The sequence below is a fragment of the Diabrotica undecimpunctata genome, chromosome 5 (assembly GCF_040954645.1).
Source record: "Diabrotica undecimpunctata isolate CICGRU chromosome 5, icDiaUnde3, whole genome shotgun sequence".
Taxonomy (NCBI): Eukaryota; Metazoa; Arthropoda; class Insecta; order Coleoptera; family Chrysomelidae; genus Diabrotica; species Diabrotica undecimpunctata.
Window position 1 is genome coordinate 17,532,149 of NC_092807.1, and position 27,503 is coordinate 17,559,651.

A 27,503-nucleotide genomic window follows, 5' to 3' on the forward strand; every position below is an offset into this window, starting at 1 on the left:
TGCTCTGGTTGAAGATGGGCGAAATTATGAATATGTGGCTAGAGTACAACACACTCATCGCTCTACCATCCAAAGGGTAGTGGAACGTTTTATACGAATTGAAACAAACAAAAGGCAGGAAGCGCAAAACTACCGAATTAGATCATCATTTTATACGAGTCAACGCTTTGCGGGATCGTCATTTAACAGCGGTGCAAACAAGAAATCAGTTTCAAGAGGTTCGAGGCAATAATGTAAGTGTATTTACAGTACGTTGAAGATTACATGAATTTGGTTTGCAAAGTTGCAGACTAGCAACTGGGCCCAAATGACTTCCACGGCACAGAGTGGCTAGACTACAGTTTTCCAGGGAATATTTACATTGGAATTTAAGACAATGGAGTAATGTTCTTTCAATATAGTAATGTCTTCACTCATCAGATGGGAGAAAACGAGTATGGCGTTGAATTGGAGTAAGATTGGCGGAGTGCGCTTTCAGTCTCCGCGTTAGCCATGAAGGGTGTTCGGTGATGGTATGGGCAGGAATATCCCGAGAGGCGCTAGTACCCTTTTCTCAATATATCGGAGATGATTTTCTATTAATGCAAGATAATGCTCGACCCCACTCTGCAATGTGTGTCACGCAATATTTAGAGGAAGTTAGTATTAATAAAATGAAATGGCCAGCATGTTCGCCAGATCTGAACCCAATAGAGTACGTTTGGGACATGCTTAGTAGAAATATTAGAGGTCGCGAAGTCGCACCAGCCTCAATTAACGAACTTCGCTTGGCTCTAGAAGAGGAATGGCAAAACATCCAGCAAGATGATATTCGCAACCTCATAGACAGCATGAGCCGACGTGTACAGGTAGTTTTTTAGTAATTTTTCTTTATTTATTTCTTAGTTATTTGCTTACTTAGGTTAAATTACATTTAAGTTGTCTTTTTTTTATGTTTTTTTACTGTTATCATTGTTCATTAAAACCAAGATCATGTCGTTACTTTTAATCACTATTTAAATACAGTGCTTCTGGAATGTAGATATGACATTCCTTCGATATCAGTCATCAAAGCCCCCATTGCCGTATTACAAATTAATACAAAAAATAATGGTAATAATAGCAAAAGTCGTAAATTGTGGGTGGCAAAGTCATTTCGCTCCAAAAAATGAACCAATCCATATTTTCACACGAAACAAAAAACATATTACTTAGAAGACACGGTTGCTACCGAAAAACAAGGTTTTACGAAAATCCGCTAACGGAATTATTCCAGAGGATGTTTCAAAGTTTGGAAATTTTATTAAAAAACTCACCACACTAAATTAAAATTTATAAATTTTTATATAAAAAAAATAATCAAAACAGGGCTAAAAATAAAAAAACTGAAATACTTTGAATTTGACCAAAATTTTCTCAGTTGCTGTTTTTTTTCATCTGACTGTATTTCTGGTTTGACAATTTTAGCCGTAATAAATGAAGTGCTGAATCGGAATCCGTCGTCAGTGTTTCTCTATTCTATATAATCAAATTTTTCAATCTAAGAAACTTTCCATTTCCAGTTATAATGTCCATTTTCCATATTTTTTCCTCTTTTTGTTTATTTTTCTGCGGATCATAAGATTGCTTTCTTTATTGTAATTTTTTTATTACGTTTAGAATAATCGCTCTATCAACATCGACCCATGATTTGCGCCGGAATTTTTTATGATTTATGATAAACGTATAAGATTCCTAAGCGATAGGCAACAGTTCATACGTAAAAAGAATTCTATAATTTCGTTAGAACTGACAGGTTTGTAGTATTTTTACTTTCTTAAACATAAATTCTGTACATACTATTAAATAAAATATGATTATAACTTTTCTAATAACACGATACAGTAGTAAAGGGATGATAAAATACACTAATTTTCCACAAAAAATTATGTTGCCTAAACTGACCGTCTTACAGTTGGTAAAAGATTAATCAGCTGTTGTATTATTGACACTGACATTCAACTTTATTTTGGACAAAGAATTGTCAAATAAACCAAAACGTAATTAAGTATAAATTGTTTTCTTCATGGTATTTACGAATTTGCGCTTAAAAACAGAATGTTGACTCTCGAAGTTGTACCTGAACGTTCTTTGGGCTGTGAACAATGGGAATTTATATTAGGTAAGTTCTGTCAATCGAATTATTTTGGTAAATGTTTTTTGCAATTGTGTAATAATTTACCTTTTTGATTGAATGGAAGGAATGAACTCTTCTGATAATTTATTTAGTATAAATAGCATTTGTAAATTGGTATCACGGCTTTAACATCCAATGAGTTAATGTTATAAACTTAAATTGTTTGTTTTAGTTAAGGTTTTAATTATTTAGAGCTTTGTCTATGTAGAAATAAAACAAAAACATTGTTGCTTTAATTTTTATATTGTAGAGTATAGTGTTAATAAAAATATTGTAAAAATTCTCCTTTATTTATAGAATATAATGATTTTTTATAAATAGGTCTTCTTGAATATTGCTGAAATGGTGACAGAATATTACAACAAATCATTTTTGTTTTCATACGAGAAAAGTATTTAGAATATGTACAGGATTTTCATTGCCTCTTCTGATAAGCATTAAAAATATTTTTCTAAACGATGTGAATTTCTACTTCATCTAGTGTTATTCCAGTTGTGTTGGTAGTGTACAATGTCTGGTTATACAATGACAATAGACTGCAAAAATGCAACAATACATAATATAGAAGGAAATAAAGGCATAGAAACACAGGATACAATATTAATTTAAAATGGTGGTAGATAAAATAGAGAAATAATGTACATATAGTACAATTTAGTACCCCCCAACCCATATCTCTCCAAAAGCCTCTTGAATCTTCATCACTAAGTCCATGAAGGCCTTCTTGTATTTAGATCCCTTCTAAAACCAATATTGTAACTCTAGTTTATAAATGGATTCTTGTAAATGATTATTTTTTGGCAACTCTTTATACAGTCCTCTTTTACTATTCTATTCTATTTTTTCTTAAACTTTATTTGACGAACAGCATATCTCTTATCTCAAATACATTTCTCCAAATTGTATTAGGAATAAACTGCATGTTAAATAATAAAATATAACTGTAAATTATAACAAAATATAAATACAGTAGACTCCCTCTATAACAAGAACTGAAATGACAGACTAATTACCTCGTTATAAGCCGATCTCGTTATATCAGACAATCATAATACTGTACATACATATGAATCTGTAGTTTTCTAAACTATTAACTTCCTATAGTGCAATATAAGATGCTAGTAAATATTGTTTGAATGGCGTTTTTGAAAAAAAGTTATTCACTTTTATTGTCAATGAAATATATTAAAACATAAAAGAGTTGTTAACTTTTATTATCAATGATATATGTTAAAACAAAAAAGCTGTACTTATATTTTTTTCAACTACATAATGTATAAATCGTATTTTCAAGAATAACATAAACTATTGCTTCTGCAATTTTAAGAACTCTGTTATTTTTAACTGCTTTAAATGGTCCAGTATCATTCTATCATATATTTTCTAAAGATGTGAAACAGTTGTATTTATTCATTGTAAAGAAGTTTATTGCTGGCTGCAGTTAAGTTTATTGAGGGGCTGTTTGAAAAGGTATTTATTTATAGCCACAACCGGACTAAAAACGTAAAAAACACGTTTTTGGATCTTATTTTTTCTCGTTATAACCAAATTTGCCTCGCTATAGACGGTTATAGTTCAATAGAAATTTCACGGGACATCTAATGTATCTCGTTATAAGCGAAACCTCGTAATAACCGTGTTCGTTATAGAGGGAGTATACTGTAGTATTCAAAAAGTTAAATTAGTATTGAAATTGAATCATATTACGATGAAAGGTTGTGTAATAAATATGTTTATTATTTATTGTAATTAAATATATTTTTAGGAATGCATTTTTCACAAGCTGTTGCCATCATTCAGTCACAAGTCGGTATTATTAAAGGTGTTCAAGTACTTTACAGTGATATAGTAAGTATAATATTAAATCTTTTTTACTAAATTAATGGAAATTAAAAAAAAATAGAAAATATGAAGATGAAGCGGAAATGTGAAAAATGTGTGTGCAAATAATAAATTAGTAGGAATACAGAAGTTGATTGTGACAATTTTCTCAATTAATTTCTTGTACATCTAGATAATAATACTATTAAGTTTAATTGAATGTATTTAATTGATATGAACTTTTCTCATACAAAAAATATAAAAACAAACATATTAGAACCTATACAAACTGAGTTATTAGCAAAACAAAGAGGTAACTCCAAATGTCACAACTTGTCCCGAACTGGGATTGGTTGTAATAACCCAAGTTCTTTATATAAAATTGCAGCTTCATGAACTTACTTTGAACAGCTGGTGCACTGTAACCATCTTTCTTTTGGTCTAGAGTTAAAAAAAGGTTTAATACACCAAACAAACTTTCATCCCTGTCTTCAGAACTGCTTTTAACTTAGGTTTTATGGTTGCGTTTACCTTTATTGCATAAATTTCTTTTTACATTGATTCTTTTGTCCTCACTTTTCTATGTGATTTTCAATTCCTCCTTATTTGGAGTATCAGTCCAAATGGCTGACAGGTCGAGTTTTTGCTATACATCTGACATCTACTGCCTCTGTTATAATACATACATAGGGTATCCCCTATGCCCCCAGAGACATCAACTGCGATTTATACGCATGTCTGGTTGATTACGAGAAAGCGTTTGATCGAGTACATCACGCCAAGATGATGCAAATACTAAGAGAAACAGGAATTAACAACCAAGATCTGAAAATAATTAGAAATCTTTACTGGAATCAGACAGAAAATCTCAGAGTTGAAGGTGAACACACCGACTATGTGAAAATCATGCGTGGAGTGAAGCAAGGCTGTATTTTGTCTCTTCTAATCTTCAATCTGTACTTTGAAAGAATATTTATGAAAGCTTTACCCTAAACTGAAAAAGGTATTCTACTAAATGGTTACCGGCTAAACAACATCAGATATGCAGATGACACCATAGTATTTGCGGACAACTTAGAAGACCTACATGTTCTTAAGAAAAATATCACATATTACAGTCAAAAATATGGACTCAATATAAACGTTAAGAAGACAAAGCTTATGATAATTAGCAAGAAAAGGATAACAGAAGGTCAACTCTATGTCAACCAATCCCCTGTAGAAAGAGTGACGCACTACAACTACCTCGGCACCATAATAAATGAAGAATGGGCCAACAACCAGGAGATTAGAGCAAGAACCGAGAGGTACTGACCACCATCAAATCTCAAAAGTTAGGCATATCAAGAAAAAGAAGATAAATACGTCTATATTCGTTGGTATGATTAACTACAAGAAATTGATGAATACAAAATAAGCAAGAACGTAGGGAACTTCTACCAATGAATAAAAAATAAATAAACACAGCACACAAAAGTACATCAGAAAGTATTACATATACCCCATATATTATACCATATATGGACAAATTCCCATTATTTTTTATTTTCAAAAAAAACTTGAGGAAAAACCACTCATGATAAAATTTAACGAAATGTTGAATGCTGTAGAAAAAAAAAATGCATAAATTTTTTGAAAAAAAAAGTGTAGAACTTTAGATCATCCGCAAAAAAGAAGAGGTAAACTGTGCTGTAAGCAGTGGTGTATATCACTGATGAGTATGTTAAATAACAGAGGCCCCAAATGAGAACCCTGGGTACTCCTGAATGAACCTTAATCTCACTGGAAACAAAATCTCTGATACGCACCATCTGACCTCCGTCAATCAAGTATTTTCTCAGTCATCAAAGAAGTGGACCATTTTTTTCCCACTCATTAAATAAAATCCAATTCAAGTTTTTTAACACCCATTTTAAATATTAAAATATCATGGTTTACCCGATCAAAGGCCTTGGAGAAATCAGTGCATATACTGCTAGTTTTTTTAGTTTACTATCTTTTTGATGATCTATTATAACTCAAGTATACTACGGAAAAACCTACAAAATGTAAAATAATTTGTTTTTTTTTTGGTGTCGTCAATAACATTATTGTTTATTGATGTGAATGGACTAATTATAAAAGTGGTATATACCTAAGTAGTTATTGGTAAGTTCATGGCCACTGTCAGTAAACAATACCTATACAAAGTTTTTGTTTTAGTTAGTTTTTATACATGTATTAAAACATAATTGTATTTATTTATATACTTAAAGCTACTGTTAATTCCTTTGTTTTGGTTTTGCAATTTTTTTAACTTTTATTCCTTACATGTATTTTAAACTCGGCACTATGATACTCAGTGTTGTCATGGATATCGCAATAGCCAAGTGTTTGATGAGTTTTTCCGTTAATATATACAAATAAAGGCTGATTAATGATAGAACATAGGATTTATGATAGAAGGGCGTATACGAAACGGCTGTCCTGCGAGACATGTTGAAGAATCGTGTGATATGAAAGACATTGGTTAGTTTATAGTACAACGGGACGGGGCGGCAACGGGGTCGGGTGCCGTCTATCGGCAGAACTGAAATAAGTTAAACACTGATAAACAGAGACAAACTAGACATTGAGAAAACTAACGACAAAAGTATTAAAAGTGGCAATAAAGACCGTAGACAAAAAGAGAAGATGAGAATGGGACAGTGAATAGTCTAAAAGGGACATACAAGAAATAAATGGAAAGAAGAACTATTCGTGCTTAAAATACAATTTTGGACACTGATTTGATCTAGGGCATTCCAAATTTCAATCTGAAGTCGCTCCAAGTCCTCCAAGTTGTTGGATACATTCGGTTGACATCATCTTTGCTCCCCAAGCATATCCCAGACATGTTATATGGGGTTAATGTTCACATTACGTGTTGACTTCCAAGAGGTAATCATTAACAATTTTTTTTTACTAAAATAAGTTGTAAAAGGTACTACATGGGACACACCAAATCTTCCATGTATTCGACGATAACACCATACTTCTTCGTGTAGTATAACGGCTTGAGTACATTCCTAAGGTGTTATATTTTTATTGAGTATGATGAATTTTTATTGCAGCTTAACACATTAACTGCCACGATAAGCAAGTGTGCATCTCATACACTGAACTTACTGAAGCCACAAGAAGCACTTTTGCATCTCACGCTCTAATGTATTTTAGACTGTATGATAAACTTTGTTTCACAATATCCATTCATTTATATGGAATACGTTTTCTCAGTGGCCTTGTGAACACTTTCATATTTTTTAGCCTGCATTTTTAGGATACTAATAAAATAAAACAATATATTATTCAGTAGATTGAAACTAAAGTAGACTTTACACTACGTGATTTTATTATATGACAATATCATATGAAATTTGTTATGATTCCTCGTTTCTATGATGTTTTAAAAAATCGTGTTTACACTACATGATAAGTTATGACTTATGATATGAGTGACAATGAGTGAGGTTTTATTGATTTTTGTTTATGGTCATAGAGATATTGGACACAGTATAGGTATCAACTATTAGATTTTGAAACCATTATAATGGAAAATATATCTTTGATTGCATTGGCTTCCCGACTTTTAATAATAATACGCCGGCAACAACTGCGTACAGCGTACAGCAGTAAGAAGAAAAAGATCAGGCGCCTTTGGGCTCGCAGGTGGCTCTTACGAAGAAATCGTGGACAGGGTATATCAAATTTAGTGTTGATATTATACCAAATTAAAAATAGTTAATAAAGAAACTAAACTAAAATTATGACTAAGAAGACTATAAAACACTAAACTAAGAATAAAATAAATAAATAATAAAAGAAAAATACGACACAATTTCAATATCAATGCAACAAACAAAAAATAAATAAATAAATAAAGAATGTTGTCTCTCGATCAGGGAATGTTGCTGAATTGACATAAGAATAAGGCGCGACATTTAAATATGTTGGTGTTACCCGTATTATTACCGAAAATCATATGATTTTATCATGCGGAATTTCTACCGTCCTATTCTCCTGTGACAAGCTATGACGAGCCGCATGACAAAATCATATGACAAATCACACAGTGTAAACATGTAAATTTCACTTCATAACCAAATCATATGACAAATCACATGATAAATCATGTAGTGTAAAGTGGGTATAAGGTTTATTTATATATGACATAAGCAGTTGTTTATTTTTTAATGTAAAAGATCAGTAAATGTTCTTTAAAATTAGAAAAACATATTTCTGATTAAGAAATAAATGCAAAAATATAACATTTATGTACAGATTTGTATAGAGTACATGCATGAACCTCATAAGAGCACGAAATACAATGAAATGTATTACACTCAATCGACTTAAAACGAGAAACGTTAGTTTTAGTCTGTACAAGCTTTCTACCATTCTCTTCTGAATTTTTTGCGTAACATGTGACACATTTTCTTCTGGTCGAACTTTGCTTTTTCTCTAGATGGTTACATTTATGATCATGTGACATCTGCTGCTCTGGAATAGTTAGTCTACAGAAATGTACCAGTTGACAAACCAACTCTTCCTTGAAAAATATAATGGACATTTTACTGTTGGTTACTTTTCAGTGAATTATATAGGCGTTGACAATAGCTGACCCTAGAAGGAGCTCTTTATTTTGCATTGCAACGGAGGTAAAGGAACTAATAGAACCAAAACTCATAGAAAAGGATACGTGGATTGACTACCTAAAAAAGCTATATGCAGAGAAAGAACAAACGACGCTAGAACCGGAAACACCAGAAATTACCACAAATGAAGAACTTAATATAAATGTACAGGAAGTTTGGAAAATACTTGAAAACCTGAAGAACAGAAAAGCAGCAGGTAGAGACGGGATACCAAACGAATTACTGAAATATTGTGGAGCAGCAATGACGGAACAATTAACATTAATTAATAAAATTATAAAACACAAAATACCGGAAGAATGGAGAACGAGCGAACTAATTCTACTTTTCAAAAAAGGAGATAAAAAACAGCCAGAAAACTACAGAGGTATAAACTTGTTAAATACTACGCTAAAACTTACAACTCGTGTACAGATGCAATCATCATCATCAGTGGCGTTACAGCTCTTTATGAGCCAAATCCTTCTTCAGAACAATCCTCCATTCGCCCCTGTCTCTGGCAACTCTTCTCCATGCTCTAATTCCGATAGACTTCAAATCATTTTCTAGGTTGTCTTGGTACCTAAGTCTCGGTCTTCCTCTTCTTCGTTGTCCGATCGGCCCTCTTCGGTCAAAAACTTTTCTGACTATGCTGATTCTGATGATGCATCTTGCATCTTCCTCTCGTCTGATTACATGACCTATCCATCTGAGGCGTGCTACCTTAATGAATTTGACAACGTCAGGTTCTCCAAATCTTCTATACAACTCAAAATTGTAACACCTGCGCCACAAACCTTGTTCTTTTATGCCTCCATATATTCGTCTTAGTATTTTTCGCTCAAAACGTTTGAGCAATTCTTGGTCATTCTGTGTAAAGCTGGATTTATAGTTTGACGGACTGTAGACGTAGACGCACTGCAGACGTAACAAACGTACTGTAAATATTATTTCAATTTATAAATCGACGGAGTAGAATTTTTTCGCATGAGTAGAAACAGTGGCTACAGTTGGTGACCATGATACTATAATATCCTTTTATTATTTATTATTATTATTTCATAAATTCTTAACATTAATTGTAACAAATAATCAACAAAATCAAAATTAGAATATGTTGACAAACAACTTTACAAAATGGTGAGCGTACCAGACAGTTCACTTTGGTTGACAGCACAAAATTCTTCCTTTTGATTGGCCAGACGCAAGTAACGCACTGTAAAAGATGAAAGTTGGCCAACTCTTCCGTTGCAGTGCGTTTGACTTACGTTCCGTCATGCGTTTACGTTCATTTATAAATAAGAGTACACAAAACTCTATGCTGATCTTTTTCCAGTGCGTCTACGTTTACAGTGCGTCAAACTATAAATCCAGCTTTAGTGTCCAAGTTTCTGAACCATATGTTAGCACTGGTCTTATTAGTGTTTTGTATACAGTCAGTTTAATTTTTCTAGGCATTTTTGAGGCCATCTGTCTTCTTAAGCCATAGTAACACTTATTGGCGAGCACTATTCTTCTTTTGATTTCTTCACTGACGTTGTTATCTTTGGTTAGCAGCGACCCTAAGTATATGAAGGTGTCAACACCTTCCAGTTCTAGGTCATCAATTATTATTCGTGTAGGTGTCGGGTTGCTTGACCCACTGCAACACATATATTTGGTCTTTTGAACATTTATATTTAGTCCCATTCTGTGTGCAGATGCTCTTAACGACCGAAATGCTTCAGTACAGATGTACTATTCGTTTTAAAGCAAACTACTGAGAAATCACTAAATCGTTTGACAGAGTAAGACTCAAATATGTAATCCATCTTCTGTATAATAGAGAAGTTCCCGTAAATATTATAAAAAACTGTCAACATCTACCAAAACAACAAAATGGAAGTCAGAATAGATGGACAACTTACAGAACATCTAGAAATAGGCAGCGGAATAAGACAAGGGGATACATTGAGCCCGATGCTCTTCAAGCATGGGGCTCAATGTATTTTGGAGCAGTGTATTTTGCTACTCTAAATTTGATCTTGACGATGTAATTTACAAGATTGTTTATTTTTTAGAAACCATTAGAAGCCGATTTAGTTATCAATCTTCCACATGATGGAATTAGACTGTTTTTCGACCCAGTTTCCCAGAGACTTAAAATTATCGAGATTTATTCAATGAAATTTGTTAAGCTGAAATATTGGTACGTATTTTAAGGTTACAAATGTTCAGTAAAAAACGATTATACATGGATAAAGTAAATGTCATGTTGTTGTTTTAGTGGATTAGAATTTAATTCCCCAGAAATTTTGCCTTCTATAGAACAAATCGAACATTCCTTTGGAGCCACTCATCCTGGTGTTTACGATTCAGAAAAACAACTGTTTATGTTAAACTTTAGAGGACTTTCTTTCTATTTTCCCGTAGAGTCGAAGTTTCAGTGTGGTAAGTATATACTATATCAATTCTAGGTGATAAAATAGAAGTTATATCAACAAATATTTCATTCCCGCATTACCAGACTGTACGCTCATGAAATACTGACGATTGACATTATAACTGGATTGTGATCGTTATGTATATCAGTTCCAGGGTATGTTTTCGTAGATCGTATGTACTTCTTAAAGGTGTTATTGAACAAAATGAAGTCAATTTGATTTCTAACAATTCTGTCTTTTTTGTAAAGAACACTAGAAACAGAAAAAGCCCGGGGCCAGTTCAACTGCCCATTGATATTCTTAAAATAATAGAAAATGAGTACATGTATGTCCTCTTAAAGCTCTTTAATGAAATTTATCAGTCGGGTGACACACCCAATGAATGGTTGACCTCAACAATTATTTGTCTCCCAAAAAAGAAAAGTGCTAGATAATACACTGACCACCGCACCATAAGCCTGATGTCTCACACACTTAAAATGTTTTTAAAGATCATCCATAAACGCATTTACCAAATACTTGATATGGATATTGAAGAAACCCAATTTGGATTCCGTAGAGGCGTAGGTACCCGTGAAGCTCTCTTTGCATTCAACGTACTAATCCAGAGATGCTTGGTTGTAAATCAAGATATGTACGTCTGTTTCATAGATTACAACAAGGCTTTCGATAAAGTCAGCCACAAAGAGCTAATAGACGTCCTCAAAGCAAAACAATTACAATACAATGACCTTCGAATTATAACAAATCTATATTATAAACAGCAGGCACACATCAGAAGAGTTCGAAATTTAAAGAGGAGTACGACAGGTGTGTGTATTGTCACCACTACTATTTAATGCACACTCTAAAGAAATTATGAAAAGAGCTCTTGAGGGAGAAACAGCAGAAATAAAGGTCAATGGAACACATTAGATATGCAGACGATACTATCATAATAACAGACAACCTCCGAGACCTCCAAAAGCTAATGAACAAGATAGTTGAGTATGGAGAAGAATATGGATTATCAATAAACATCAAGAAAACTAAATTTATAAGGATATCAAAAACTACAGTCGAAAACTACAATTATCTTGGCACAATAATTAATCACGCAAACGATTACTCCAAAGAAATCAAAGTTCGAATAGAGAAAGCACGAACAAACTTCAATAAAGTGAGAAAGGTACTTTGTGCAAGAGAACTGAAATTAGACTTGAGAGTTAGGCTGGCAAGGTGTTATATTTTCTCGACTCTGCTTTACGGGATAGAAGCATGGACACTTAACGCGTCGACTACTAAAAAGTTGGAAGCATTTGAACGGTGTGTAGAAGAATCCTGAAGATATCATGGACCGAGCATGTAACAAACAACGAAGTCATGGGAAGAGTCAACAAAAGAATGAAAATATTGCAAACCATCAATGCACGAAAGCTGCAATACCTGGGGCATGTTATGCGTAATGAAAGATAGAACATACATCAATTAATTATACAAGAGAAAATCCAGGGCAAGAGAAGTGTAGGAAGGAGAAAAATCTCATGGTTGCGTAACTTGAGGGAATGGTACAGATGCACATTAATCGAACTATTCAGAGCGGCAGCATCTAAGATCAGAATAGCCATGATGATTGCCAACCTCCGTCGCGGAGATGACACGTAAAGAAGAAGAAGAAGAAATTATGTCCTAGGGTTAATAAAATAGATTTTGACTAAGTCTAATATTTATTTCTACAACCCTTTTAAAATGGACTCACATGTGCATCCCATTTTCATACAAAAGACAACATACAAAGGACTTTCATACAATTTTGTCTTTTTTGTAAAGAACACCAGAAACAGAAAAAGCCCGGGGCCAGTTCAACTGCCCATTGATATCCTTAAAATAATAGAAAATGAGTACATCGATGTCCTCTTAAAGCTCTTTAATGAAATTTTTCAGTCGGGTGACACACCCAATGAATGGTTGACCTCAACATTTATTTGTCTTCCAAAAAAGAAAAATGCTAGAGAATACACTGACCACCGCACCATAAGCCTGATGTCTCACACACTTAAAATGTTTTTAAAGATCATCCATGGATATGGATATTGAAGAAACCCAATTTGGATTCCGTATAGGCATAGGTACCCGTGAAGCTCTCTTTGCATTCAACGTACTAATCCAGAGATGCTTGGTTGTAAATCAAGATATGTACGTCTGTTTCATAGATTACAACAAGGCTTTCGATAAAGTCCGCCACAAAAAGCTAATGGACGTCCTCAAAGCAAAACAATTACAATACAATGACCTTCGAATTATAACAAATCTATATTATAAACAGTAGGCACACATCAGAAGAGTTCGAAATTAAAAGAGGAGTACGACAGGTGTGTGTATTGTCACCACTACTAAGAAATTATGAAAAGAGCTCTTGAGGGAGAAACAGCAGAAGTAAAGGTCAATGGAACACCAATTAACAACATTAGATATGCAGACGATATTATCATAATAGCAGGCAACCTCCAAGACCTTCAAAAGCTAATGAACAAGATAGTTGAGTATGGAGAAGAATATGGATTATCAATAAACATCAAGAAAACTAAATTTATGAGGATATCAAAAACACGAAATAATGATGAAAGCCTGACCATTAACGGTAAAACTTTAGAACAAGTTGAAAACTACAATTATCTTGGCACAATAATTAATCACACAAACGAGTACTCCAAAGAAATCAAAGTTCGAATAGAGAAAGCACGAACAAACTTCAATAAAATGAGAAAGGTACTTTGTGCAAGAGAACTGAAATTAGACTTGAGAGTTAGGCTGGCAAGGTGTTATATTTTCTCGACTCTGCTTTACGGGATAGAAGCATGGACACTTAACGCGTCGACTACTAAAAAGTTGGAAGCATTTGAACTGTGGGTGTGTAGAAGAATCCTGAAGATATCATGGACCGAGCATGTAACAAACAACGAAGTCATGGTACGAATGGTACAGATGCACATTAATCGAACTATTCAGAGCGGCAGCATCTAAGATCAGAATAGCGGTGATGATTGCCAACCTCCGTCACGGAGATGGCACGTAAAGAAGAAGAAGAAGAAATTATGTCCTAGGGTTAATAAAATAGATTTTGACTAAGTCTAATATTTATTTCTACAACCCTTTTAAAATGGACTCACATGTGCATCCCATTTTCATACAAAAGACTTTCATACAAAGGACTTTCATACAAAGGACTCTAAGTAAGAGCTGCAAACGTTCTTTGTATATGAACGTATGATCCTCATTATTGGTGATTATTAGTCTCTCATGTATAAGTTTTATATTTAAAAAATACGTTGAGGAAATATAAGGTTAGAATAATTTTATGTTTTTATAGGTAGTACACACAACTTGGGCTCTTTACAGTTTCCAGCAGGTAGTTCTCCATTGGTATCTCGTCTTGCTATCTATAGTGGTGCCGGTGTTGAACAGGCATTTGCTCCCGAACTACCATTAACATGTTACTATGGTCAACTGTATCTCAAGAAAGCCTCCGTGCTACGAGGAGAGTCTTACACTAGAGGAATAAAACTCCAATTATTATCAGGTAAATTATGATATTATTTGTATGAAATACTTATATATATATATATATATATATATATATATATATATATATATATATATATATATATATATATATATATATATAACGAGTTTATTACAGCTGCCGCCGTTTCTCGCAACCTAGCTTCCAACGCTTGCGATCGTTCCAGTCATCTACTTGTAGACCCCTATCTTCCATTGCACCTTTTACTTCTTGTCTCCACGATCTTCTTGATCTTTCCTTTTTCCTGTGGTTGGTGGGGATCCACTGTAACATTCTCTTTGGCCATCGTTGATCATTCATCCTTTCTACATGGCCATACCATTTCAGCCTTTTGCATTCTATAGTTTCCAGGACGTCAGTGTCTATGCCCATACGCTCTCTGATTTCAGTATTCCTTATTCTATCTCTTCTAGTGAGTTGGCAACATCTCCAAAAATTCATTTCCATTGCTTTTATTTTGGATGCGTTATTTTTATTTATTACCCAAAGCTCTGAACTATATGTAGCAATGCTTTCTATGATACTTTTGTATATCCTAATTTTTGTGTTTCGGTTGATGTGGTTGTTCCAAAGTATACTATTCAGTTGACGTATTGCTGAATTTCCTTGACCAATTCTAGTAGCTATTTCTTTTGTATTCCGACCATTGTTTGTAATGTTTACACCGAGATATTTATAGCTATCAGTATTTTGAATTTGTTTGCTTCCTAGTTCTAAGTGCTTTCCTTCACCTCCCACTACTACGTACTCTGTTTTTGATGGATTAATTGATAAGCCCCACTTAGTATATTCTTCATCTATTTTTCGTAACATGTAGTGGATATCATCTTGATCTTCTGCAAGTATTACTTGGTCATCAGCAAAATGCAAGCTGTACAGTGTATGGTCTCCAATTTTAACATCCATAGGTTCACATTTTCTTTTTCAAATATCCAAAACCCCCTCCAAATAAATCTTAAAGAGTGTAGGTGCAATGCAGCAGCCTTGGCGAAGTCCTTTGGTCACTTTTATCTTTTTTGTCACTTTTTGTCCAATCTTTATTACACTCGTCATATCATCGTACAACTCCCTTACAGCATTAATGTAAATCGGTGGAATATTCTTGTCTTCTAGCACCTGCCATAGCTTGGCTATTGGGACACTGTCATACGCTTTTTGAAGATCAATAAATACCATGTGTGTCTCCATATTATGTTCCAAACGCTTTTCTGTTGTTTGTTTTAGGCAGAATACATTGTCTATACAAGAACGACCGGTACGAAAGCCACTCTGATCTTCAGCGTCTTCCCAACAATCTTCAATTCGGCTTTTAATTATCTTCCCGTAGACTACAGATTGAGTTAGTTACACTAAGCCCTCGGTAGTTCTTACAATCTTTTCTGTCGCCTTTATTTTTATATAGATTGCTGATATATGCAGTTTTCCATTCTGTGGGTAGCTCTTCTCCTCTCAAAAATAAATTAAAAGTATAGGCCAATAGCTGAAATAGTTTGTCAGGGCCATATTTAATCAGTTCAATGGGTATTCCCCCCGGTCCTGGAGCCTTTCCATTTTTCATAGCGTTGGCGTGTTTTTTAATTTCTTCAAGTGTTATTTCAGTTTCTTCGCGGTAGGAAATATCATATTTTTGGTAGCAAATATCTTGGAATTCTGTTCGATCTTCTGTCAGCATTTGTTCATAATATTCGACCCATAATTCTGGGGCTATTAGAGTTAACCTACTGCATTCTTTCTATCTGTTCTACTACCTCTAATTTTTTCCAGGCTTCTTTACTTCTTGCTGTACCCATAAAATTTTCTACGTTATCGCAGGCTTTATTCCACATCTCATTTTTGGCTTTATTTACCTCTTTTTTTACTTCTTTGCTTAAGCTGTTGTATTGTTGTCGATCGTAAGGGTCCTTTGTTGCTAGCCATTTGTTATACATATTCTTCTTCTTCCCCACAAGATCTTCTATTTCTTTATTCCACCATTCATTTCTATTTTTTATGCTATCCACTTCTCCAATAGCTTCCATTGCAGCTTCGTCAAGAGCTTTCATAATTTCGTTGTACGTATTAATTGGTGAGGAGTAACAAACATCGTGCAATTTCAGATTCAACCTCATTCGATACAGAAATTGGGTAAACTCATTTTCAAAACCTTGTAGATTATATCTCTTTGTTGAAATGTCTTGCAGTATTATTGAACTTTCGTTTTCATTTTATCGTTGGCTTCCTTTAAATGTAAATAGTAGTGACGCTTTAAGCAAGTGGTGATCAGATCCACATTCTGCTCATCGATGGACTCTAACGTTATTAACCTTTATTGTGGAGTTTTCTTTGCATATACAGTAATCGATTATTGATTTCAAATTCCTCGTTGGCTGAATCCACGTGAATTTATGAACATCCTTGTGCTGATAATATCCATTCATTATCTTTAAATTCATATGATCGTAGAAACTTATTAATCTCTCACCGTTTTTATTTATTTTTTCTTCTCCAAATGGACCGACCACTTTGCTATTTACTTTTCTTCCGGTTCTAGCATTTAAGTCACCTAGTAGAATTACTTCCTTCCTAGTTCCAATACTCTCTACCAGGTCCGTCAATTCGTCGTAAAATTTATCCTTTACCTCGTCCTTTTCATCTTCAGAAGGTGCATATGCGCCCACTACCACTATGTCACGTCCTTTTAGCTTCATCTTAACTTTTATTAGCCTTTCGTTATGAAATACTTTACACATTTAAAATACACTTTAAATTGTATGCTAACCGTGTGCGGTTTCTGTTTCTAAGGACTTAGACAGACAATTTTTATGACAAAGTCCGCGTTTCGACTAGAAGCGATAAAAATCCTGTATAAAATCTCAACTAGAAGAGTTTTAATCACTGATGAACCACATCAGTGTTTGGAATCACTACACCATGGTGAAAACCCTTCGGTAGTCAGCCCGAGCGTATTCCCATGAACTCACGTATGACGTAAGAAAACCAGTAGATTTTCAGAATCGTATAACTATTAATAACCATTTATGGTGAGAAGAAGGTAGAAGAAATTGGAAGCATCCAAAAAGTAAACCCATTCACTTATATGAAGAACGAAAAGTTACCATAAATAAAAAAAAAAGAAAAATGAAACAATAAAATATTGTTTTAGGATTTAGCAAACTAAAACGAACAATTTTACCGGTATGGGAAAATAATAATTACCTTGTACAATGGATCTAACCCACAACCGATGTTTGACTGTTTTAAACAACAACCAATTTTTTTTAAACCCTTCTCTCTATTCGGATTGCCGAATATAGGCTCCTCCTAATTCTCGCCATTCATATCTGTTATTCGTAAGACGTTTCCACATTGGTCCTGCAGGTCTTTTAATGTCGTCGCTCCAGCGCATTTGTGGTGTTCCTCGTGGTTTATTTATTCCATCGGCTATCTTTAAGACGTTCGTTATGTCCAACCCATTTCCATTTAAGTTTAGCTGCCTGTTCGACAGCCTCTTTTTACTTTTGTTCTATTAAGAATGTCTTCATTGATTTTATGGTCTTTGAGTGAGATACCCAGCATCTGTAGTTTCATAGCTCTCTGAATTTTTCTGATCTTCTCCATGTTTATTTTAGTGAATGTCCAGTTTTGAGCTCCATATGTAAGTACAGGTGTGAGTCTTCCGAATGCCGCCCATCCCATTTTTACACGTCTGCTTATTTCGGTAGTCTGTTTTTCTTTGCTTGCCTTGACATTTTGACCCAGATATGTATATTCATCTACGTGTTCTATCTCTGTCCCTTGGATGTTTATCATAGGTTTGTCATCTTTGTTTGAGATTAGTTTGGTTTTGCTGAAATTCATTTTCAGTCCTTTTTTTAGGAGTTCTGTGTGTAGCTCCTCAATCGTCGTATTCAGTGCATTCCACGTGTCGACTATTAGTAGTACATCATCTGCGTATCCAAGATGGTTCAAATATCTTTCGTTAATAGGGATTCCCTTATTTTCCCAGTCCATTGACTTAAAGATATCTTCTAGAGCAGCTGTAAATAATTTTGGAGATATTGTGTCTCCTTGTCTTACGCCTCCGTTGATTTTTACTGGTCTTGTTTCGATTCCATTGCCCAACGTCATTATCATTTCAGCTTGTTCGTAAATATTATGTATTAATATTCTGTACCTGGAGAATAGACATTTATTAAATAGTATTTTTAGATATGTGATGGCTTCTTCTCCGCCTTCCTTCGGCATTTCTGCAAGGATTCCATCGCTTCCAGGAGCTTTATTCCTTTTTATTTCTTTTACTGCTCTTCCTATTTCTTCGTGGCTTATTTCGGGCATTTCGGACAAAATCCGTTCTTAGTGCTCTGTAGAAAGTAATCAATATTCCTTTTTTATTACAGAAAGAAACGATGTATAGAGGTGGCAATTAATATATTTTTGTAGAGGCTCTTTAACTGTAACATTTTCTTCTGAAATTCCTATTTAGGTTAACTTAAATATAAACATGTTTTTATTTTTAATATTAATTTTTATCATATTTTTATTTTTTTTGTGTTTTTTTATATTCAGGATTACTTCTACCTTGGCCCATAACAGGTAATTTGGACTGTGTGTGGTTTTTTATTTTAACCAGTTTTTGCGTTATTTAGCTTTTACTGACTTCTGTTTTATTCTTTTTTTTTGCCTTGAAAGGAACATAATAACATAAATATTGAATCGATAATATACAGTACACTGTATCGGAAAGAATTATTAAGGTGGGTATGCGATCGGATTTAAATCTGGGATGTATGGTGACCAATAAAATCTTTTAAATTGAACCTCATCAAGGTAACCATTTACTATTCTAGCGACATATTAGCACGAATATGTCATATCCAATATGTCAGCTGTCATTCACCTAATCACCTCCACAAGTTTGGCCCCATAGCACTATGCCATCATCACCAAAAATAACGCTCTGTATGAGATTATAACTGGCATACCGTTCGTCAGTTCTTCTGTAGACGAAGTTTCGTCCATATTACTTCCATAACTGAATTCTCGACTGATCTGTGAACAAAACATTTTTCACAGCTCGATAGTTTTCTTCTTTCTTCTTCTTCTTCTTTTTATGTAGGCATGAACATGACTCTCTGTTTTTCAATGTACCTCCAGTAAGTTGTCGTTCCATCGCTTTCGTGGTCGTCCTACTGATCGTCTTCCTATCGGGGAACCGTCTCTTGCCGTCTTTACTACTCTATTTGTTGTTATTCCGCTTATATGATTGTTCCATTCTACTCTTCTATTTCTTACACTTGTTTTTCTCCACCTTGCATCTACGTCGTATATCTGTACTTCTAGCTATGTCCCATAGTGTCTTACCATCAATTTTTTTAAGTGTTTTCATCTCTGCTGTTTCTAACATCCTTTTTGTCCTCTGTGTGTCAGGTCTTGTTTCTGCCGCGTGTGTCATTATTGGTCTGATGATTGTTTTGTAAATTCTGCCTTTCGTTTCTTTCCCGATATTTTTATTTCTCCATATTGTTTCATTCAACCAGCCTGCGGCTCTGTTTGCTCTATTCACTTGATCTTTCACTTCAGTTTCGAGCTTTCCGTAGCTAGATAATGTGATGCCTAGATATTTAAACTCCATCACTTGTTCTATTATCTGACCTTCCAGCTCCAATTTACATCTTAGTAAATTTTTTATTGCATTGCATTTATTTTTTTGCTTAGTAAATTTTACATAGCAGAATATTTTAAGTTGTTTTTCTCCCATTTGGTATCCTTTTTTAGTTCTTACTTTTTTTATTATTTCATTCATAATCAGGTTGAACAATAGAGGACTCAGGGAATCTCCCTGTCTTATTCCATTGTCAGCTTCAATAGGGTCGGTTAGTTCCTCTTCTACTTTTAATTTTATTGTGTTGTTTTGGTAGATATTTTCGATCGTTTTGATTATTCCTAGAGGTATCTCTCTTGCGTACAGTAAGGGGATAACGTCTTTTAATTTGGCGCGGTCAAATGCCTTCTTAAGATCCACGAAACATAGATAGCTCGATTGTCCAATTATCATATCCAATTAAAATATTCCATATTTTTGTCCATGAGTGTATTTTTAGTAAATTTTAAGTACTTGGCTCATGAGTACGAAAATAAAGATAGATTTTCACTATTCTTCTGATATTCTCAGTATATTATATTACATTAAGCAAAATTTCTAACAGATCAAGACTATCATTTTCTATCAATTTGAGTATTTCAGGATAAACTTGGTCAGGTCCAGGACACTTGTTGGTTTTTAATTGTTTAATGGGATATTCCGCTTCGATTTTTAGAATTGGTGAGCTTTCAATAGGTTGTTCGTTATTGATATATAAAAATTCTTTCACTTTCTTTTACATATTAAAAGAATAATGCCACTTTTCTAATTCTTCTATTTCTTTATATTTTTCTCTAGTCATTTCTCTTTTGCTTCTTTTATTTTCTCTCGCATTGCCCTACTTAAACGTTTGTATTCTTGGATTGGATTGTGTTTTTATTTTTAAATTTTATTCTTTCATCCATCATGTTTAAAATGTGTGATGTCATCAAATTTTTATTGTCCTTAACCGTGTTTTTGGAATTTCTTCCAAAAACTACGAACATATATATTTATCACGAAAATTTGTTATATTCTGCAGGATCCCATAACAGATTACCGGATTCTATACGGCAGGAATTCGAAAAAGAAGTTTTACTCGGCCAGTCCGCGCAAGAAATAGCTACAGCCTTAGGAGCCCCATCAAAAGTATTTTTTAAGAGTGAAGATAAAATGAGGATACATAGCCCGAACGCCCATCGCAAAATTACTGCCATTAGAAGTGATTATTTTTTCAATTATTTTACCTTAGGACTGGTAAGTAAATTATATAAATTATTTTGTTTTTGTTAACTACACTCGCGATCATAAAATCCGGGTCACCTTGAAAATTTCAAGTTTCTGGAATATTTTTGCCTCTGGTGCAGTAATAACGTTTTTTTAGGCTAGCGTATTTTTTATTTGTCATCAATGTTTGTTTTGAAAGAAAAAAAACGGTTTTTATTGTTTTTATTGAAAATTGTTGATAAAACAGGCATACGAAAAAAATGGAAAATACAGAACGTTGTAAATTGTTAGTGAAATTTCAATGATTAATATCGTGTATTGTCTCCACTTGCTCTAATGACCTCTTGCAGACGACAGGGCATTCTCTCAATTTTTCTCCGGATTACATGTTGTGGTATGTTATTCCACTCTCTCACTAACAGATCCTTAAGCTCCTGTGCGTTGTTAGGAGGAGATGTTAGGGGTTGAATACGTTTTTTCAAATCGTCCCAGATATGTTCCATGGGATTCAGGTCCGGAGACCTAGCTGGCCAGGGTAACCTCGTAATTCCAACCTCGTCCAAGTATTGCATACTGATCGTGGCAACGTGCGTTCACGCGTTGTTCTGCATAAAAACGACGTTTTCTCCAAGCCTTGCCATGGTATGCATAACATGTTCTTCCAGAATCTCCGTAATGTCCCTTCGTGCAGTTAAGGACCCATTTTCGATGAAGGGTAATTCTGTGCGGAAGTCGGAAGATATACCTTCCCAAGCCATGACCGAGCCTCCACCAAATGGCATTCTTGGAGTAATGCAAGCTTGGAGCAAAAGCTAGTCGTGCAACTCGATGCGCCAGGCGAAGTGGCGGTCCTGTAGCCATTACCTTTATTAGCCATTATTTCGTACTTCCTGTAGACGATTTCGATGCATAATTGCAGTTGAGGTCCGGTTTCGTAAAGCCTGAAACACAAGAAAACGGTCATCTCGTACCGTGGTTATTCTTCGTCCAGAGCCAGATCGTCTGGATAGCAAACCCTTCTCCTGAAAGCGTTGAAGCACTCGTTGAACCGTAGAAAGGCTTACGCCAACAGTTCTTGCGACTTGCCGTTGAGTGTGACCGTCTTTCACACAAGGGTATTTTTGGCAAAAAATAAACAATAATAAACACTAATAATGGCACTAATAAACACTAATGGTGGCAATAATAAATGTTTGTTCGTTGCGTTTGAACAGAAAGTCGAAGCACAAATGAGACGTTTAAAACAAGCGACAGTTACAGGTACCGTTCATTTTGGGAAGTGTGCACTTTTCCGCGAAATCGGCACTATTGAAATTCTTTGTTGCAAAGGAAACCGCTAAGCCGACAACAATTCTCAGAAACATGCATTAGTTTGTATTTGTGTTATTATTATTTACGATAAAGCTCGTTAAAAATGAAATATCGGTGATTTTCAAGGTGACCTGGATTTTATGATCGCGAGTGTATTATTTATGTATTCCTCGGTTAATAGATGCGGTCAACGGGAAATTAATTTGTTCCTTACAAATCTTCTTTGCCTTCTATTAAGTAAGGGTAGCCTTTGTTTACGGAGCTGTATTCTATTTCTATAACTTTCAACCTGTTCGTTAAGATCAGTGGGCATTACTTAGAGGTTTGTTACAGAGTGAGCATCGATAATCCACGCTGCCTTCTAGGTATATTGCCAACCTTGAACCAAATAGGAGAAATATAATTCCCAAAAGTCGCTAATAGACAAACGCAAAATTTTAAAATGACACAAACTCAAAAAGAAAAAAACTGTTTACTCCAGCTGTGCCAATGAACCCTAATTCTAATTTGTTATTTAGCTGGAAAAGCCCATCGCCAAATACAAAATTAATACATCGTAAGATCTAAGAGAGCAAGATGTGCCATTCATTATAATGTGTGTTTGTTTGTTAATAAGTGAAGAATATGGAATCTAATATATTCTTCCTTTTTACAAAGATCATAAACTCTAATTACATTAATAATTATTGTCTACAATTCACACGGATATCGCTTACAAAAACGCTTTAATAAACACTTTTAAATAATAACCAGCGGAGGGACAGATCCCGAATTTCGCGCGATAACACGTAATTCCAGAAAGTTACTGCGACTAGAATGTCGATAGTAACGGCGCGTGGAACGTTTGGATGAAAAGAGTATTTTGTAACACAACATCGTTTCCTTCTTTCATGTTTTTTGCCCCAACAGCATCTAAATGGACCAGGTCGATGGATTTTGCCTTTCATATGGACAAAGTCTCTTCATATGGACGACCTTCGGCTTACTTCTTGGCGTCAGTTGCTCTCTATGTACAAGGCCGTCTATCTTCTTAGTGTTCAGGTACGCCCTCTCCGATGGCTCAGACGTTTCCTTCTCATTGATTTTTAGAACCAGACTGCTCCCATGTTGGAAGCTTCGGTAGGCTAGCAGAAACAGACGCACCTGTTTTTCCCAGTCTCTCTGATTTTAATGTACAAACAGGGACATGTAGTCTTTGATGGTCTGGTTGTGTCTTTCTACCACGCCGTCGGACTGAGGATGAAGCGCTGTCATTAACGCCTCGTTCTTAATTCCCATCAAAGCCATCATAGCCTTATAAACTTCCGATTCGAAGTTGCGTCCCTGGTCGAAATGAAGCAGAAGTGGAGCTCCATGATGGAAAACGACATTCTCAAGCAGGGCCTCACCAATTGTGATTGCTTCTTAGTTGGGTAGTACTTCTGGCCATTTGGAAAAATATTCCATAGCTACCATCCAATACATGTTACTGTATTGTAGAGTTTTCCTCTAAGTATCATTTTGGGTCCCTTGTATACACATAGGTCACATCTTTTGAGTCATTCTTCCACATATTGCCGACAGTTAACCCAGTAATACCTCTTACTAGAAAATAGGATCTTGTTGTGGCATAGTCTCATGACACTGTGGTTTAGCTCCGTTGTTCAACCACTCAAGGACTAGTTTTTGTTCTGGATATATCTTCTGCTCACGGACTAGCTTTACATTATTACTTTACAAACACATAAATTTTAATTACATTAATTATTATCGTCTACAATTCACACGGATATCGCTTACAAAAACACTTTGCTAATGCTAATAATCTAACGCCAACTTGGCGGGCTGATATAAACAGATCATCTGTTTTAGAAATAGCCAGTAGAACAACGGAGGCAGAATTTCGCGCGATACTACGAAATTACAGAAAGTTACCGCGACTAGAACATCGATAGAAACGGTGCGTGGAACATTCAGTTGAAAAGAGTATTATCGGCTTCTTCATAGCATATGATCGCAATTAGGGGCATGTAAAACAACAATATAATAAAAACACTGGTACTATTTCTTTATAATCATAAATTATTTTAGGATATTCTATTCGACGCGAATACGAACACAGCGAAGAAGATAGTGCTACATACGAATTATCCCGGTCATTACAACTTCAACATGTACATGAGATGTGAATTCGAGCTCACGTTGAAGAACGTCGAAATCAGTGGATACACTCACTGGAACGATATTTGCACAAAGCTAACGCCCAGTGAAAGGCCAGTAGTGTTGAACCGAGCAAGTTCAACCAACACGACTAATCCTTTTGGAAGCACACTGTGTTACGGGTATCAAGATATCATTTTTGAGGTAAGAGAATTCGTTCATTATTTAAATATAAAGCTGTAGTTCGAATTCATTTAAAACGCGACAGGTTATAGTAAACATATGTAGAAAATATGTTTACCTTGTAAAGCCACAGTTAATTTCTGTAACAGTACTGCAGCCAGTTTTTATTTCTTTCTGTAACTTGCATTCAAATATCAAGTTTTAATCAAGCAAAGTTCTACCTCTAAATATACAGTTCATTAAAATCTTGTATTCTCATCATAAAAATTGGTCCTTCGAGCCGAATTCTAGCATAAATAGTACAAACAAATTGTGAAATAATTTTAATGTAACACATAGACTTGTTGGCGTTTTATATTATGTTGAGATTCTCTAATCCATACTATAAGAAGACATTTAAAAAGGAAATTTGTATCGTTTTCAGGTGATGCCAAACCACTACATAGCCTCTCTAACTTTATACGGGGATGGTATTCCTTATGAAAAAGAAAGTTACCACGCGTGACAGAGGCTCTCCGCCACTTACCTCGTACTCACAAACAGGTACTGGCAGCCTCACCTTATTTATAAATGTATTAAGGCTTAAAACTTTCATCAAATATTTTGCCTAATTGTAACCGTTTGGGAGATCATTAGTCTAATTTTAAACTGTTCACTTTTCGTACTCTTATCCTATTTTTATAAGATCTATTTGTTTTGTTATTTATGTAAGAACGTACATATGTTAAGTTTCTACCATTCTGCCAGTTGTGGTGTCTATAATTTGTCAGAGTATATATAGTAATACATACATACAGTCCATCTAATTTACAATCCGTTGCACGTCATTATCTACGTCAGAGATCGAAGTTGACATAGTTGCCAAAGTATAAAAAAATCCTGAATCCATTTTAAATCAAATAGGTCACATAATTATTATTATACTCTTTACAACGACTATTTAAATTCTTACGTGACATTTTTGAAATAAAACACACTAATTTTGTTCTAAAAAGAACAGATTTTATTAAATAGGTAAAAATATAAAACAAGAGGTATTCACTTTAAAATTTAAAATAATAATGTACAAAAAGTGTCAACACCGCAACTGTCAAATAAGTGTTACCAATTTATGCCAAAATTTCACCTTCGTTCGATTACAATTACAGTGTGTTCCGAACAAATGTTCTTCATAAAAACGCTTTATAATGCATTTATACAAATTAAATGAAACATATTGTTGTCTATTTCTTTAAGTTAACATTAATAGAAATCTTTAAATATTAGATCTACTCGTATATAATAAAATGTCTAGTGGCTGTAATGCCAGTGTACTCGGCAAAGTGATTCTAAAAAAGAACACACCTACCGCCTAAATATTTCGTGTTGGTATCATGTGACGTCACGGGCTATGACGCCAATGACGTGCAACGGTATGTAAATTAGATGAAGTATACATAATATATACATAAGTATATATTAATTAACCAATTAAAAGTACAGGCCCAGTAGTAAAAAAATGAGTCTTAATTTCAAAGGCATTGTTGGAATAATTCTTGATCCAATTCATGAAAATATCAAAACTGATTACAATTTTCACATTTATATAATTTTACAAAGTTTGTGGTTCTATCAGATCATCATCAGTGAAACCTGAAAGCAAGTAATCCCACTCTACTATAATGAACAAAAGAGGGTAAAGTAACTGTTGACACTCACAAACGGTATAAAAACATTTAAATTTCGTCTTAAAGTTGTGAAAATTAAAATTGAAACGACGTAATGTCGAAGATTTAAGATTTAAACGAAAGGGAACATTACTCGAAACGTCGATTACATCTGACTCTGACAAAGTTTACCAGCCAACTTAGTTGGCTAATCTAATTAAAAAAGCTTTTTCTTTAAGTGACATCGTCGTTACGAAAATCTAATGAACACAGATCAAGAATTTAATAGTTTCATATAAGGTGAAATATTACCAACATTTCTATATAAATACTTTTGACATCTCTGGAGGTTCTGGCAGAATGGATCGATTAGATAATCAGTGTTTTAATATGAAAGTATTGCAGTATCCTTAATTTATATTGTAAAAGTGAAATTTTATTTAATTGTTATAGGATGTTTGTTTTCTTTCACGGAAATATTTTAATATGTTAAAGAAAAGTGAATAGATTATATTATGTAAGTCATAGAGAATCGTAGGTTAAGCTTTTGCGGGAAAATATTAATTGCCTGGTTTTATTTTTGACGAAGTTATAACTTATTGAAAAAGACAGAAAAGATTTTATTTCACGTTCAAAGCGTCTATGTACCTATTGATACGTATTTCGCTTTAATAAAGCTCATCAGAATAGTTATTCATAGCCGTTCTTAACGTGAAAAATAAAATTCTCTGTCTTATTAGAAGTAACAATAACATGACTTCGTTATGGACGCAATAGCGACATCT

General features: G+C 34.3%; 1 protein-coding gene across 2 annotated transcripts; it reads left to right on the forward strand.

The window, feature by feature from the left end:
- Positions 1-1,921: 1,921 nt before the first annotated feature.
- LOC140441129 (PHAF1 protein CG7083) lies at positions 1,922-27,503 on the forward strand. Of its 2 annotated transcripts, XM_072531586.1 has the most exons (9): positions 1,922-2,140; positions 3,921-4,003; positions 10,689-10,816; positions 10,895-11,058; positions 14,401-14,610; positions 19,159-19,185; positions 21,255-21,469; positions 24,821-25,093; positions 25,497-27,503. In XM_072531586.1, the coding sequence occupies exons 1-9, from the start codon at positions 2,077-2,079 to the stop codon at positions 25,575-25,577; spliced, it is 1,245 nt and encodes a 414-aa protein (XP_072387687.1). In that variant the 5' UTR covers positions 1,922-2,076; the 3' UTR covers positions 25,578-27,503. The 2 variants fall into 2 exon arrangements, with proteins under 2 accessions (XP_072387687.1, XP_072387688.1); XM_072531587.1 differs by lacking the exon at positions 19,159-19,185 and having other exon boundaries at positions 1,924-2,140; positions 25,497-27,495.